Here is a 15,420-nt window from a genome sequence, read left to right as displayed (position 1 = left end):
GAAAAAATATTTCACCTACAGGTTTATTGAGTAACATTTTTGAGAGGCGACTGATACACAGCATGTCCATTTGAGTAATAAGCATTGGTTATTTCTGTGGGGTTTTGAGGCTACAAAGCAATGGATGGTGTGGGGGTGTCTTAGACCAGTGACAAACCAGTCTAGAGGCACATCATCCCACGGGACACTGACTAGGTTATTATTCACAGCTGCTTCAAGGAGTTTGCAGCAGCAGTCACTGAAGTACACTAAAACCTAACTGCCTCACACAGAGCAGCAGTAACTTGAACACTGTAGTGTACAACATTGTCGTGTTCAAGCAACTAATTGTGCAAGGTCATGTCAGTTGGTCATCTACTCTAAACAATTCCATTTCCAAACATTTGTAATTGTGCTTTCATCTTTGTTGTCTGGCCTATGCCCACATTGCCTTGCACTGCATAATCACATCCTTGTTGCTCCACAAAAGTCTCTTTAATAACTTGCATAATAACACTGTATGACCACATCTGGGATTACTTTCTGAAGATATGGTGAAGCATCATGCCATCACATATGTTTCTTGTCGGGTATATCCATCCACCTTTTAAAAATGAAAGAGGGACGAGGCTCCAGTTGTAGAGCACCAATGAGCCTCCGAGGGGAATGGGGTATGTAGTAATGTTATAAGAATATGTGTTCTCTGACCTTCCTTGCCAAGTGTTAGTCATTTATTACTGGTGGGAGTAATGTGGGTGATACTACACACCCAACAAATGGTGCCTCTCAAGAGGACATCCATCTGTTGGTGATCAATACACTTGTGGTTTATCACCTTATGCAATCCAGCTCTACGTGGCATGGATGTATCAAATAAAACCAATTTCGCCTCACCAAAAGACACACACACTGGTCCACTGTTGCCACCAAACTAATCTCATCTTTAGTTTCATGGCTTCAAAAATAACTAATTAGAGATTTTTTAAAAATTTATATAAATAGAAAAAAGAAGCCTTTAGCTTGGCACAGGAAGCAAAGTATGATCATTTTTTTTCCATATATTATTCCTGGACTGAGTTAGTTAAAGCATTTATTTACATGGCAAAGCAAATCAGGCCTTTCTAGAAAATACTGATATTCACATCCACACAGAATTTTTTGTGTAATTTCTGTGACAGTTAACACTCACTACATATTACATACAAAAACAAACACACACATACTCGCAGACACACACCGAAGCACTGGTTTGGGAGGCAGCAGTGTCATGAGAGGATAAAACCAGCAATGGCTTGAAGCAACCTAGTAGCAGGCTTATGTTACATATATACACTCACACATAAGCAGCACAGAGTGAAGGTGGGATCCAGTGGTCGGCACTGCTTCAATATCATCCAGAAACCATCTGGCAGCTAATGTGGAGCGGAGGGAGAAGTCACACATTGCTTCCAACTGATGGTCAGTGAACGACATTGTATAGGGGGGAGACCAGAGCCGCACCACCGGGGGCTACCTGTCGTCACTCTGTGCACGCACAGCCACGCATGCACAATCAACACCTGACACTGAGCACAAGCACTTTTTCCTCTCTCTCTGCTTGCTACCAACAGTGGTGAGTTGGGGGGGCTTCCTCCTCACACTGCAGCTGCCCCATACCATGCTTGTTGGACCATACACCACACATCATGGCCAAGATTGGTAGCTGGCAGTGTTGGAGTTTGGCTTTTTTTAATTTCCTACTTGTGACACCAGAAACTACCATTCAACTTAGCCAGAATGGATAGGTGGTGGTCAATCTCTTTTTTTTTTTTTTATATATATATAATTTTATTTTTATTTTTTTTAGATTTTTTGTTGTTTTGTTTTCTGCACCTTAGCCAAGATGGGTAGTTGGGGGAGGGGGGCCTCCTTTTAACACCACCACAGCCCCATACCATGCTTGTCATACTACACACCACCACACCGAGGCCAGATAGGTACACATTACTACCAATTTCTCCACTGGCCTGGCCACACACTTATACCTAACAAGAAAAGCACAATATCACATTTCACAGGGGGAGCCTGAATCCCTAACACATATCCACTGTTTCTTCAAGTCACCCAATGACACAAGTGGCCAACAGGCACCAATGCTCATTGGCCACCTGTTTACCTTTGTAAGTCACAATGGGAAACAACATGGACATCCAGCTGCTGTGCCACCCAGAATCACAAGCAGCAATTAGAATTTTTTGGGTGTGGGAGTAGTAGCAGCAGAAACAATGTAGGCGCTGCAGGAGAGTTGAAGCAGTTCCCAGAAACTGCAATAGCCACTGTAAAAAGCTGCTTCTCATGACTCATGCCTACTCGAACCTCCATTCATTACTTCATTAGGAGAAAATTTCTTCAAGTCACATTGTGCGGTATGGACCTTGCATCTTCAAAAACTGAAAATAGACAAACACAAGTGCTCAGCTAATATATAAACTAGAGCAAAACAAAAATGCTCAGTTAATATGTAATACTTTTTCACATCTTCAAATTATAACTAATACATAGTGTCATATATAAATTAACCCTTTCAGTTCTTAGCTCAGTCTATTTGTTTGTGTTGCCTCCAGCCTTCTTTTTTTTTTAATTATTAAACAATAATAAAAGCCACAAAACAACAATTTTTAATTAAACTCGATTAACTGCTACAATTTCTGTTTGGTGTCACTCTGTCTTACCAACGTCTCCTTGTGCATGCAAAAAGGTTGTTTATATACTCAAGATGAAGTGTAAATAATGTGGGTAATAAGACACTCCACTCTTACCTGAATAACAAGAGATGGGCCACCAGCCACAATCTCAGGAGGTATCTGACTTAAGGGACAACTCTCGATAGACATAATCTGCAAATTTGTGCAGAGTGCCAACTCGAAGGGCAGGTTGTGCAGCAGAGGATTGTCATTAATGTACAGAGTGTCCAGGGATGCCAGTGTGGCAAACTCCTCGGGTAAGTAACTCAAGTTGTTCTCTCCTACACTAAGGTAAGTCAGATTTACCAAATGCCTGCAAAGAAAGAGCAATATTAATATTGAAAAATAGTAATTCTCATACTAGCATATTTTCCCCCTTCCCTTCCTTGGTTCTAATGTATTTGAGGTATAATAATGGAGTCTGACTAAAGTTCATCACAGAAAAATATATTCCTTTCGTGGCTGATTCCAATATGTCAACTAACAACAGTAAACACTAACCCAATAGACCGGGGTAGAACTGTTAACTGATTTGACTGGACTATCAGCTTTTGCAGGTCTTTCAGAAAACCAATCTCAGGTGGGAGGCCTTCCAGTCTGTTCTCTTCAAGGTCCAACACTCGCAGCTTCCGTAAGTTGCCTATACTTGAAGGGATTTTCTGCAAAGGAAAAAGTTACTCTGTGAATTTCAAAATTTAAAGTACATGTACACAAACCTATTCACTCTCTCTCAATCACACATATGAATCACTTGTCATAATTACAGGGTAAAAATATGTATGGCATTTCCAACGCCTTCCATTACCTAAAGAAAATACACAAATTAGCCACCTGCAGGTAACTAGCCTTACATCAAACATTTGGTGACCAAGTCTCAGGTTGCTGATCTGATTTTCTGCCTCATTTACACACAATTGCAGGGTCTCAATTGTTTTTCTTACTATTGACAACACAACATACATATATTGTTTCTCACTTTTGATTTTTTTTATTATTGTTATTATTTTTTTATTTTCAAATTTGTATTTTGTATTATAAATTTTATTTACTATGAATTATAACTATTATTAGTACATCCCCCCCCAGGCCCCGCTGTGGGTCAGTGACCTGTGCCCGGGTGGGCTAATCCCGGTATAAAAATAAATAAATAAATAAAATAATATATTTAAGAAGGATGCAGGAAGAGAAGAGGTGCTCAGAGGCAATGCAGCACCTGGGTTGGATAGTGAGGGGCAGTGTAGGGGGGGGGGGGGAGGACAACACATTAAGGAGAGAAAAAGTATGGAATAAGAGACAAGAGGAGAAAGAACATACTGTACGTAGTAAGATAAAAGTACTGTATTAAAATAGGTGTTTCATCACAAAATAAGAACAATAATACTGTACCTTGAGATGATTGTTTGATAATATAAGGACCTCTAAGTTCTGTAAACAAGATATATCATCCGGTATTTTGGTCAGATAATTTGTGCCTAGGTTAAGTTCCACCATATTCGTCCATGACCCAATATCTGCAAGAGAAAGAAAGAAAATATGTAGTTTGTCTCTACACATATAACTGCACAAGAATAAGCTAAATATAGTCTTGGTGGGCATAAAGGAGTTCTAATCATCCATAGAAGCAATAACTGAAGGCACTATTTCCTTCCATCAAAGCCTTTATTTAAGTTAAAACATGCAAATAAAGATTAAATTTTATATTAATTTATACCACAGGTGTATCCAGTAGACTGATACAAATGAGCAAACACCTATGTGCTCTTCTTAACATGCAAGGCGTGATGTGAGAATGTCATTGTCAAATCTGTCCATTAAATATTTGAAACAGGATGATTTTAACTCATTTATGCTGTCACTACAGATATAATATACAGTATAGTGCCTGAATATCCAAGAAAGGCAACAACTTTAACCAAAAATTCAACCAAACTTCATTTAATTCATGAATTATGAGAGCGAACAATTATCATTTATGGACAAAAACAATTTTGAGTTGTAAATTATGAATACTGTACAAACATCAACACCTACCAAGTGGGAGCGAGGTGAGCTGATTATAGTTCATGTTGAGCTTGGTGAGGTACTTGGCTCTAGAGAAGATGCCATAAGGTATCTTGTCCACAATGTTGTGCTCCAGGATGATTGAGTGAACATTAGTAAATTGAGACGGTCCTCCAACTGGGTATGAGTTGAAGGAATTACGTGAGAGTGTGAGAGATGAGAGGTTTGAGAGAGAGCTGAGCAGGCCTTCTGGAAGCTGGGAAATTTGGTTACTCTCAACGTTGAATTCATCTAGATTGATGCACTTGCTTAGTGATCGTGGCACAGCAGTCAACTGGTTATACCTGCAATATATATATATATATATATTTTTTTAGATTATATCAGTGAAGAAAATGTTAGGATACAACTCATAAGATACATTACTACTGTACCCTAGCACTAAGATCCACTAAATCTTTTCTCTCCTGGTAAGGAATATAATTTACAGTATGGTGTAAGTGAGAGAGTTCATAAAAAATACAACCTACTTTTATGCTTCAGGTGATAGCCAAAATCATGAAGATAGGCTCACCCACATTCATTCAACCTTGCCACATTAAATTCTAAATTATCTCTTTATAGTTATCTTTATCACTGCAGATTCTAAATTTTTCTGAATCTGAAATTGTAATTTCTTCTTGAGTACTGTTCATGAAACATTCCTCACTGCCAACTTAAAAATGTATGATACACTACTGTACTTCTTGTCCAGTGTAGTCATTTGACATAGTTGAACTCCTTGTTCAACTTTGCTGCCAATGTTCTGATACAACTTCTATGTTGCTGACAGGAAAATTTGGAGCAGGACTATAACCAACATGTTCTGTGAATATTGTGTTGTGAAGATAGAAAACAATACACAACATGACACATACTGTACACATATTTCTCTGGTGCAGTCACACACAAGTAAGTTTGAAAATCATTCAGCAAAGCAGCAATGACAAAATGATAGGAATCTTATTTATGATGTCCCTTTCATTTGTGAGCTCTAATATGGCTCAAGAGATCAACAGAATCATGTGAAGATGATGCATGTGTGGAGGGGTACCACCGTACTAGTACAGGAGGGGCAGCTGCAGTGCTTTTCCAGCATTGGTGTCTGTCTGCCTCTGCACATTGTTAAACAAACTCAAAAGTTTTAACACACTCATCTCTAAACACTATGGTTGGGGTGACTGTCTTCCACTTGAGTGATGATTCAGCACCCCTTCAGGTTTGTCTAAATACTATCTTGTACTTCTTATGTTGCCCATCTGTCAATCTTTGAATTGGTATAAAGTAGCTGCTTTGGCAGTCTACTGCTGTCCATGTGGGTAACTTGACCAGTCCAACATAGAGTATCATGGATAGTGTCAGCCTCAGTGCTCCTACAGCTTGTGTCAGCAAGAATACTGGCATTACATTTGTTCTCCTGTCTTATCAGTGGACTCAGAGGATGGAACAGAGACTACATTGTTTAAAGTTCTCAAGTGACCTGAGGTGTCTTCCATGTGACTCATGTCTCGCTGCCCTACAACCTTGTGGGGAAGACTACTGCTTGATAGATGTGCAGCTTTGTTAACAGTTTCAATTCCCAACAGCAGGAGTCACAGATCTGCAGTCTGCCAAGGGCCTGAAATGCAAATCTGACCTGAGGTTGAATCTCATCTATGTCTGGTGGACAGGTGGGAGCCAAGGTACTAGAGTTGTAATTGCAGAAGATGGCCTTGTTAACCTGGATTGGTGGTGGGGCAAATTAATCAGGCAGGGAGGGAGCTGGAACACAATGTCTTGCATACATTCAACTTAAGACACACTCTCTCTCAGGTAGGTAAAATTAGAGGTTGATGAAATAAATCTTATTACATAGTGATCTTATTCAGAAATATGATTTTACAAAGTTGGATACAACAATCATACAAGCAGTACCTTACCTGAGTCCCAAGCAGGTGAGGTTTTTTAAGTTGCCAATTGACTGTGGCAGGTCCAAGAGTTCATTGTGTTGCAGGTGAAGTGTCTGTAGACAAATACAATTACCAATCTCCTCAGACAGATGCTCGAGGTGGTTGTGGGCCACATCCAGTGTTACCAATCCCGTAAGTTCTCCTATACCTGCTGGTAGTTTTCGAATCTTGTTTTCGCGTAATGACAGCGTTATCAAATTCTGCAAGATATTTAAAAAAAAATGCATTAAAATAGTAAATGAGGTACCGTAGTCTTCTCTAGCCCCCATATACTTACTAATGTTATTATTGCAATTCATCCAAAAGTCATATTGAATGATAGCGTACTGTTACCTAATACAAGTACAATCAAGATCACATCAGGAGTCTTATTTCACAACATACGTACTTTAAGGTTCCTGATGTCTTCACCAACGACCTTAATCCTGTTGAACCTGAGAAAGAGCGTGGTGAGTGATGTTAACTTATACACCACGTCCGGGATCTCATTGAGCTTGTTGTGGCGCAAGTCAAGGACTCGTAACTTCTCCAACTTGGCTAAGGTGTCTGGCAATGATGTGAGGGAGTTCTCCGATAAGCCAAGCGTTTGAAGATTTACCAAATACCCGATCTCTGGAGGCAGCGTGACCAGCTTGTTACTGTGAAAATAAGTTCAAAACACAAATTGTCATGAAGCAAACTTGAAATTCTATTTTTATTCAAAATATAATTTGTTTTAATACATCCATGTTTACATGTTGAATACTATATATATATAAATAAATTGGGTATGTGCAGCCTCCCTCTCTACATAACAGAAAGAGAGTATTTGAATTAAAAAGAAACTTAACACACACACACAAATAACTAATTATTATAAATTCTATACAGTACTGTACATCAAATTCAATTATGACCTGCAGACTATTATACCCATTAAAATACAACAAAGCTTGAAGTATGTTTTCTTATTATGTTTGACACTTGGTGTATTTTAGCTTTACTGTTAAGGCAGGAATTAAATTTTGTTCAACCGTCAGACAATAATAGATAATTTAGTCTTACAGTTGAGAGTCAAAGTGGGTTTTAAAGGCATGGGTGCCCATTAAGGACAGTACTAAATACAGCACACTGTATAATCACGCCTTCTGTACACAAGGAGGCAGCAGTGTGGCCAGCACCATACTCAACTGCCTTCACTTCCCCAACTTGTTAAGGTAGGTACAGCTGGTTGGACTGATAGTGCCCCAGGATCAAACTAGAGACGTTCAGGACAGGAAGCAAGTCCTGTATCCCCTCAGTTATCACCCCTTTAAAAAAAAATATATATATATATATACCTTACCTGTATAAATAAAACTCCATCAAATGTGTGAGGTTCTGCACAGATGGTGGTAGGTGACTGATGCTAGAGTTGCTGAGGTCCAAGCGTTGGGCTCCATCATCCTTGCATCTATAAACCATTTTTAATTATTACACAACTGTGGAGTGGGTGTTATGCTGGGGTGATAGATAGATAGATAGATAGATAGATAGATAGATAGATGGATGGATGGATGTATGTACAGACCTATCAAAAAGTTTATCATAGGAATATTTATTTTTCAATTTCATTATAACTGCTGAAATGGCAAACCTTGGTCAAGCTTATACTGTACATATCAATTCTTGAATGTAGGTTTTGTTAAATGGTGCTGAACATTGACACATCAGTTTAATCACATTAATTTTTTTTATTTCAAATAGTGATGCAGTATTATAAATGAATGTGCTAAAATCCATATGTCAATGTAAAGAAACGTTTAATGAAACATACAGTACAATGGAGAAGTCACTAATGAAGGATCTGTTTGATCTTGATTCTGGTCTGTGGCTTAACATGGTGTACGTCATTAACAGGTTGGGTAAACTACATTAACTCTGAGTGATGCAACAAATATATTTATTTACAAGGTTAACCTTCTTTCTTTGGGGATGTACAGTAATTATAATTAACGAAGTTCCTCGTGGGTGAACGTACCTGTTGAATTCCTTGGAGACATCTAGATCAGCTTGTATGGGTTTATTTTTCTTGGTTGTTGGCTTGGGTTTACAATCATCAACCAAAACCCTCACAACTTTTACCATTGTGCTGTCCCCAGAGACCAAAGAGCTTGTAGAGGACTTCTTCTCCTGTGGAGGAAGAAAAACTTAGTAAACAATCAAATTAAATTAAACAAATCATATTTAATCATCTACTTTACATCTAAAACTGCTCTGAGTCCTATACAGGTACAGGTAGTACAAGTTTTGATAAAGAAATACCAGTACTGTACCACTGTTCAGTAACTATGAACTCTCAGTTATTAATGTACCACCCAACACCTGTACATCTGGAACATTCTACTAGGGATACTCCAGTAGGTATATTGCCATTATATTAATCCACAAAAATATATAATTTAATCTCAGTGGTACAGTGGTAATGCTTGTATCTCATCTCTTACCATCCTGGGTTCAATCCCCAGTCCAGAACAGATGTGAGAAGAGTGTTATTCAGTGTTACACTACCAAACGTGGAAGGTCTTCTCCGGGTTCTCCAGTTTCCTCCTGGACCAACACTGAACAATAAAAGTCATAACAAGGTAACAAATAACACACAGTCCGAATGACTAACAAGCTGATAAGTAGTGGTGGTGGGTGGTGGGGAGTGGGTGGGGGGACTGAGATTAATCACAAGTTATTGTGCAGTATTTCACAACTTTTTATGTTCACTTTAGTGGTTCATATACAGTACATGGAAAATTTGTTTTACACAAAACTTGCATAGTAATGGATAAGTCAGGTACAGTAATATACTCAGTAATAAAAAGATCATGAATAGGGAGAAAATAGGTAAAATCAGTACTATTTCCACATTAATTTACCTAGTATATATTTATAGTATTCCTGTTTAATTTGTTGTTTTAAAGTACATATGAATACTTAGTGTCATTTTTTAAGGCCATTTCTGCTCTTCTGGACAAGCCAATATAACAGCTAGTCTGGTGCTGTACTGTGACAAACATCACACCTGTACTACTATATAGCAGGAAAGGACTTATGCTATTAATAATAAACTATCAAATAGGTGACACATATCTATAAAACCTCCAAAAAGATTTCCACCATTTTTCATTGTTAGACACTACTGTACCGAACTCACCTTCATGCCCTTTATACTGAGGTCTTTCGTTGTGGAGGATGAAGAACTGTGTTGGTTGGCCGTGGTTGGTTGTGTATGCTGAGATCCTTCCTTTTGTGAACTGACTGGTGTACTACTTCCACCACTGTTGGTAGTAGCCGGGCTGGAGGCCGGAGGATTGTCAGAGTTGGCGCTGCCTCCACCGCCACTGCTACAGCACCCACCTCCTCCCTGATCCTCACACGCAGTACCCAACTGAAACAATTACATGGCATTCTAAAAACAACCACTACAGTTTCAATATGAATACATAAGAAATGGTAGATGATAATAATGTACTAACTAATGCTGCCTGAGAGAGAAACTGGACATAACACCACCACTTCTTTTAACTTGTCCCCAGGAATGAGTGGCCCAGAGCTACCTACCAATATTTATTAACAGCTGGGTGTGGGGTAGCTCACATCTAGTGATCTTAAACTTCACCTCTACTATGTTTAGTTGACAGTCCCCTGAAAAGTTTGTAAATAATAAACCCATTAAAATGAAATGTAGGCAATGGAGAGTGGTGATGAATAGCCACCTTGGTTTAATGGGTGGTAACTAAGTAGTCACAGTGTATCGGGGCACCTGCCATACTGGTCCCCTTCATTGGAGGCAAACAGTAATGTAGGAAAGGAAGAATGATTGCTCTACCCAAAAAAATTAAAAGATTAACCAAACCTGACACGAGAATGTACTGTCCAAAGACTCAAGGACCCCCTAGTGAAAAATAGAATGGGTCCAAATGGGACGACAGCACACTAGGGAGTGTGTAAATACAGCACACTTTGGTAAGCAAGGAGGAAGTAAGGCTGACACTGCACTTAACTTTGCTCTTCCAACAGTAAACTAAGTACAGTACTGTACCTATTTGCAGCTGGGCAGACAAGAAGTGCCCCAGACAGGCTTGACCCTTAGGACAAGGGGCGAGTGCTATACCCACATGGCCACCTACAAGACACGCTGCAATACTACAGCTGCTTTACTGTACGGTGACAACCATAACAGACTAACACGGCTCCTGAGAGGTATAAACTATCACTTCAGAGTTTGGAGGTAAAAAATTTCACCCCATTAAATATACAGAAAAATTTTCATAACTGTTCTATTAATAGTAAGAGATGAAATTCCTATTACAAATGCACAAAAAAATACCCCCTCCCCCCAACACACACATACCCTGTATAAACAAGTAAACCCAATCAGCTACTGTACCATATGAAATGTGAGATACTGTATTGATCCTCTTGGTACTGGACTGTACTACATAAAATGAGATATTGGACCCAATAGTACTGTACTGTACTACATAAAATGAGATATTGGACCCCATAGTACTGTACTGTGCCATGTGAAATGTGAGATATTGGCCCATAATGTTCAGGTGCTACTCCCAAGCCAATTTTGAGAAAAAACTACAGGTACCTTTTCAAATAAAATATTCTGAAAGCCTCATTATGCATATTTTCTCCTGGTAAGAACAGCCATCATCTGCTTCAACTGTGTGATAATGAAGTTAAATACTAAAATATTTCCTGCACTGGTATTGTAATAGATCTTAACCCTGAAACAGCAGCTAGGGTAAGGATTCCCATGTGTGTAAAATTGGAACACAAGACACATAAAACGACTCCCATCCCTACAGCTAAATGCCACTGATAATGGCTGCCGTCCTCGTCCCTACAGCGAACTTTCACCGATGATGACCGATGATCAAAGGTGAAGAGTTTGGGAAGAAAATTTTCTAGCCACTTTGCTCTCAGTGAAGGAATAAAAAAGGAAAACCTCAAATGTTTCTCATGAACTGAGTAAGTGCAGGTTAATCAAAAGGTTTAGTCAGTAAATCAGGGTTGACATTCAAAGAACTTGGCTAACACACTAATAAAACAAAACAAAAAAACCACTCACATCTCCCTTGTAGTCAGCTAAACGCTCGGCAGCAGCAGAGCTCTCAGTAGACCGAGACTTGGCCGTCTTTCTCATCATCTCAGTCTATGTGCCTTCCATCTAAAAATAATAATAAAAAAAATCAGTCTAAAAATCTTAAATTCCCATTAACAATAGATACGTACAGGGTAGTTTACACTGCTTGTACGGCCCTGTTTGTTCAGTACAGCTCAGCTCATGGAACTCAGGTCTCTGTTTGTAAAGCATAATGTGTTATCTATGGTAGACCCTGCTGCCACATGGCATCACGAAAATTGTAACCAAGTCCCAGGTTGCTGATCTGACTTTCTGCCTCATTTACACACAATTGCAGGGTCTCAATTGTTTCTCTTACTATTGACAACACAACATACATATATTGTTTCTCACTTTTGATATCTTTTTATTTTTGTATTTCTTTATGGATCTTTATTATTATTACTATTATTACACTTTCGCCCCCCCCCCCAGGCCCCGATGTGGGTCAGTGACCTGTGCTCGAGTGGGCTAATCCCCGGTAAAAAAAAAATAAAAAAATCCTGACTATCAAGGGGTCATACTTACCAATAGATACTGTGAACTGGCCATTTAGGCATCTGTACTTTTACATCCTAATCACATTTGACTATACCATGTAGTGATAAATTCTGATCACTAATTTATAAAGCAACTAATGTACTACATTATAGTTCTCTTGTGTATCCACAGGTGTAAACTATTTAATGCAACTTATGATCCATTTATAATTAAGCTCAAGGAACACACACACACACATCTCCTTCAGACGCACAAAACAAGGAACACACATCTTCATATGCACAACCCTCCCAACAAATAGATAAAATAACATCACATTTACAACATGGACAGTGAAGACATAATCTGACATGGCCATGTTATGTTCCTGTCAAACTGATGCAAGTTATCTGACAACTGCTATCACTCACAACGGAAATACCCATTTATCACAACTTTCTCACAACATATCTTCTGTATGAGTGAACTCCTTGTTTGTTAATTCTTCTCTATACTGTGTGTGTGTGTGTGTTAAATCATGTGAAATTATCCCAAATTATACAAATAATTCTCAGCCTCATCAAAGTGTTACACCTGGTGAGACTTATGTCACAGGTTCTGCCAAGACAATAATAAAAAATGCACATATGATGATTACAGTACCAGACAAACATTGTCACAGTTGATAGATGCATATTTAAACAATACTGTATAGTCATTAAAATTGTCATACAAATTCACATTATTTTAGTACCATATGTACACTCACTCCAAAAAGTATCTTTAAGGAAGGGTCCGACGAATTTCAAAATGAACACCCTGATTCCTGTTGTCTCGGTAGGGTTATCAAAATCCTTTGACCGTTATCATATTGTCTCAAAATCGTTTAGGATACTTTATGGAGCGGGTGAACACAGGTAATGTAGGGATAGAAAATATTGTTCAGCCAGCACAGTACAGACTACAGTATAGTACTGTACTGTATGTTTATAAACAGTGAATGTATACAAACAATAAACATAGTGAAGGTACTGTATAAACAATGTATATATAGTACGTATATATAGTTAATGTATTCAAACAACAGACGCAGACAGTGCAGGTTCTGTATACAAACATGTATACTGTATAGACAGTGACAGCACACAAAAATGTCTAGAAAGTGTAGGTAAGCAAAAATGGACTTAGTGAGCTAATATAATGTAGAGAGTACAGGTCTACAAAAGTAAGCATGGACAGTGCAGGTATACAAAGTACAGTACAGTCAAAATAAAAAGTTTGCCAAAAATCTCCAGCCAGCACTGTTTCTGTTGCTGACACACAGATGATGTTCTCTCCACCACTGTGTGGAGGCATACCAACAAGGTAGGTATACAATGTACTGTACATAGATTGTAGGTATAAATTTTAATGGACAGTGCAGGCATGCAAACAAGATACATAGTGCAGGGCATACAAAGTACATATATAAACAATGTACACAGACGGTAAAGGTATATAAATAATGTCTAGTGTATGTATACAAACAATGTTCATAGACAGGGCTGGTATACTAATAATGTAAAGTGTAAGTATACAGTGCAAATGCAGGTATACAATGTACATTAAGAGTATAGGCATACAATGCATATAAATCTACATTATGTGCATTGAATATTTACAATGGATAAGTATATTGTATTCTAATATTGACTATGTACATTGTATATCCACACTGTTCATGTACTGTATACCTACTCTATGTACTGTATAGTATACACTCTAGGACTAAATTCAAGGAGAGCCACACAACCTACACTAGTGACCTCTGGTAACATATTCCTTAGGTGCCTATGTATACCGTATACTATGCAGGAATACTGTATTGTACATCTACACTGAATGTAAAATGTATATCTACAATGAATTATATACCTACACTCTGTATTTTATATACCTAGTGTTTACCTTGTCTACTGTATACCTACACTATGTACCATACATGCTGAACCAATGAAAACTTGCATGGTGATATATATATATATATATATATATATATATATATATATATATATATATATATATATAAAGTCAATAGATGACGTTCATGACTCACTTTACATACCTACACAAGTTATTCTCAGTTATCTTAAAATTTATGGTTAATACTGTGGTGTAGATAAGATAAGCACTGTGTACTAGTACAGTACACCTTAGTTATAATGCACGTAATAAATCTTGGATAAGGATTCACATTGAGACAAATACACAAGAAAATATTACCACAGTTCCTGTCAATAATGTACCAGTTAAATATCAGCGAGAGGCGAGGAGAAGATAATGGTGGTAGTATATATGTAAGAGAGTAATATTACACGTACAGTCAAGAGATGATGATGATGATTCACATTGCACGATATATTCTCTCTCTTCCAAACGATTTATCCTTGATATTTTGCCTCCATAAACAGAGTGAGTAGTGGATGTTGAACACAAGATAATGGCAGAGGTGATAGAGCACGTCCATCATCCACCTGATATCCGACTCTCCCAGCGATGCTTCTCTCTCTCTCTCTCTCACAACTCTAAACAAAATGGGATTTTCAAGATGTCCAGCTCATTATTTCACTCGATATCCGGGGTTTAAACTTACCTCATAATGCTAATTTGGCGTGTAAAATCATCTTTGGTATTCCAGTGTGGGTTGGGTTGAGGAATGGAGGTTGGAAAAGGGCACTTAGCGGTAAATTTGGATACAATTTACAGAGATGTCGCTCACGTCAACTCCTGCCAAGCAATGTCTGCCTCTGCCTGCGCCAACACTGATGCGCGTTGACGTCATTGGAATATGGATACAAGATGAAATTATCTCATTGTCGCCTCTAATTTCTATTATTATCTGTTATATCGTTTCAAATCGTGATATATTATTATATATAATTCTTTTATATGAGTAGATATATCATATACTAATACTATAACGTACATGAACCGATATTAAACAACAATATTACAATCTCTAACTTGTGTGTTTTTCTTTATAATAACATTTCAAGAGAGAGTAAACTATAATATATTAGTCCTCAATATGTAAGAATATATAACACAGCACGAGAATAACGTA

The 15,420-nt window shown here is 38.0% G+C and overlaps 1 protein-coding gene across 2 annotated transcripts; it reads right to left on the bottom strand.

The window, feature by feature from the left end:
- Positions 1 to 9: 9 nt before the first annotated feature.
- On the bottom strand, positions 10 to 15,111 carry LOC121856037 (leucine-rich repeat protein soc-2 homolog). Of its 2 annotated transcripts, XM_042351302.1 has the most exons (12): positions 14,950 to 15,111; positions 11,784 to 11,882; positions 9,855 to 10,088; positions 8,691 to 8,842; positions 8,016 to 8,123; positions 7,080 to 7,329; positions 6,662 to 6,891; positions 4,734 to 5,047; positions 4,089 to 4,213; positions 3,204 to 3,361; positions 2,778 to 3,015; positions 10 to 2,408 (listed from the first exon to the last, which is right to left on the bottom strand). In XM_042351302.1, the coding sequence occupies exons 2-12, from the start codon at positions 11,859 to 11,861 to the stop codon at positions 2,373 to 2,375; spliced, it is 1,923 nt and encodes a 640-aa protein (XP_042207236.1). In that variant the 5' UTR covers positions 11,862 to 11,882; positions 14,950 to 15,111; the 3' UTR covers positions 10 to 2,372. The 2 variants fall into 2 exon arrangements, with proteins under 2 accessions (XP_042207236.1, XP_042207237.1); XM_042351303.1 differs by lacking the exons at positions 11,784 to 11,882; positions 14,950 to 15,111 and adding an exon at positions 9,157 to 9,270 and having other exon boundaries at positions 9,855 to 9,994.
- Positions 15,112 to 15,420: the final 309 nt, after the last annotated feature.

This window comes from Homarus americanus, unplaced genomic scaffold (assembly GCF_018991925.1).
Source record: "Homarus americanus isolate GMGI-L3 unplaced genomic scaffold, GMGI_Hamer_2.0 scaffold19117, whole genome shotgun sequence".
NCBI lineage: Eukaryota > Metazoa > Arthropoda > Malacostraca > Decapoda > Nephropidae > Homarus > Homarus americanus.
The sequence above is the reverse complement of the archived record's forward strand: the minus strand, read 5'-3'. Positions and strand labels throughout refer to the sequence as shown.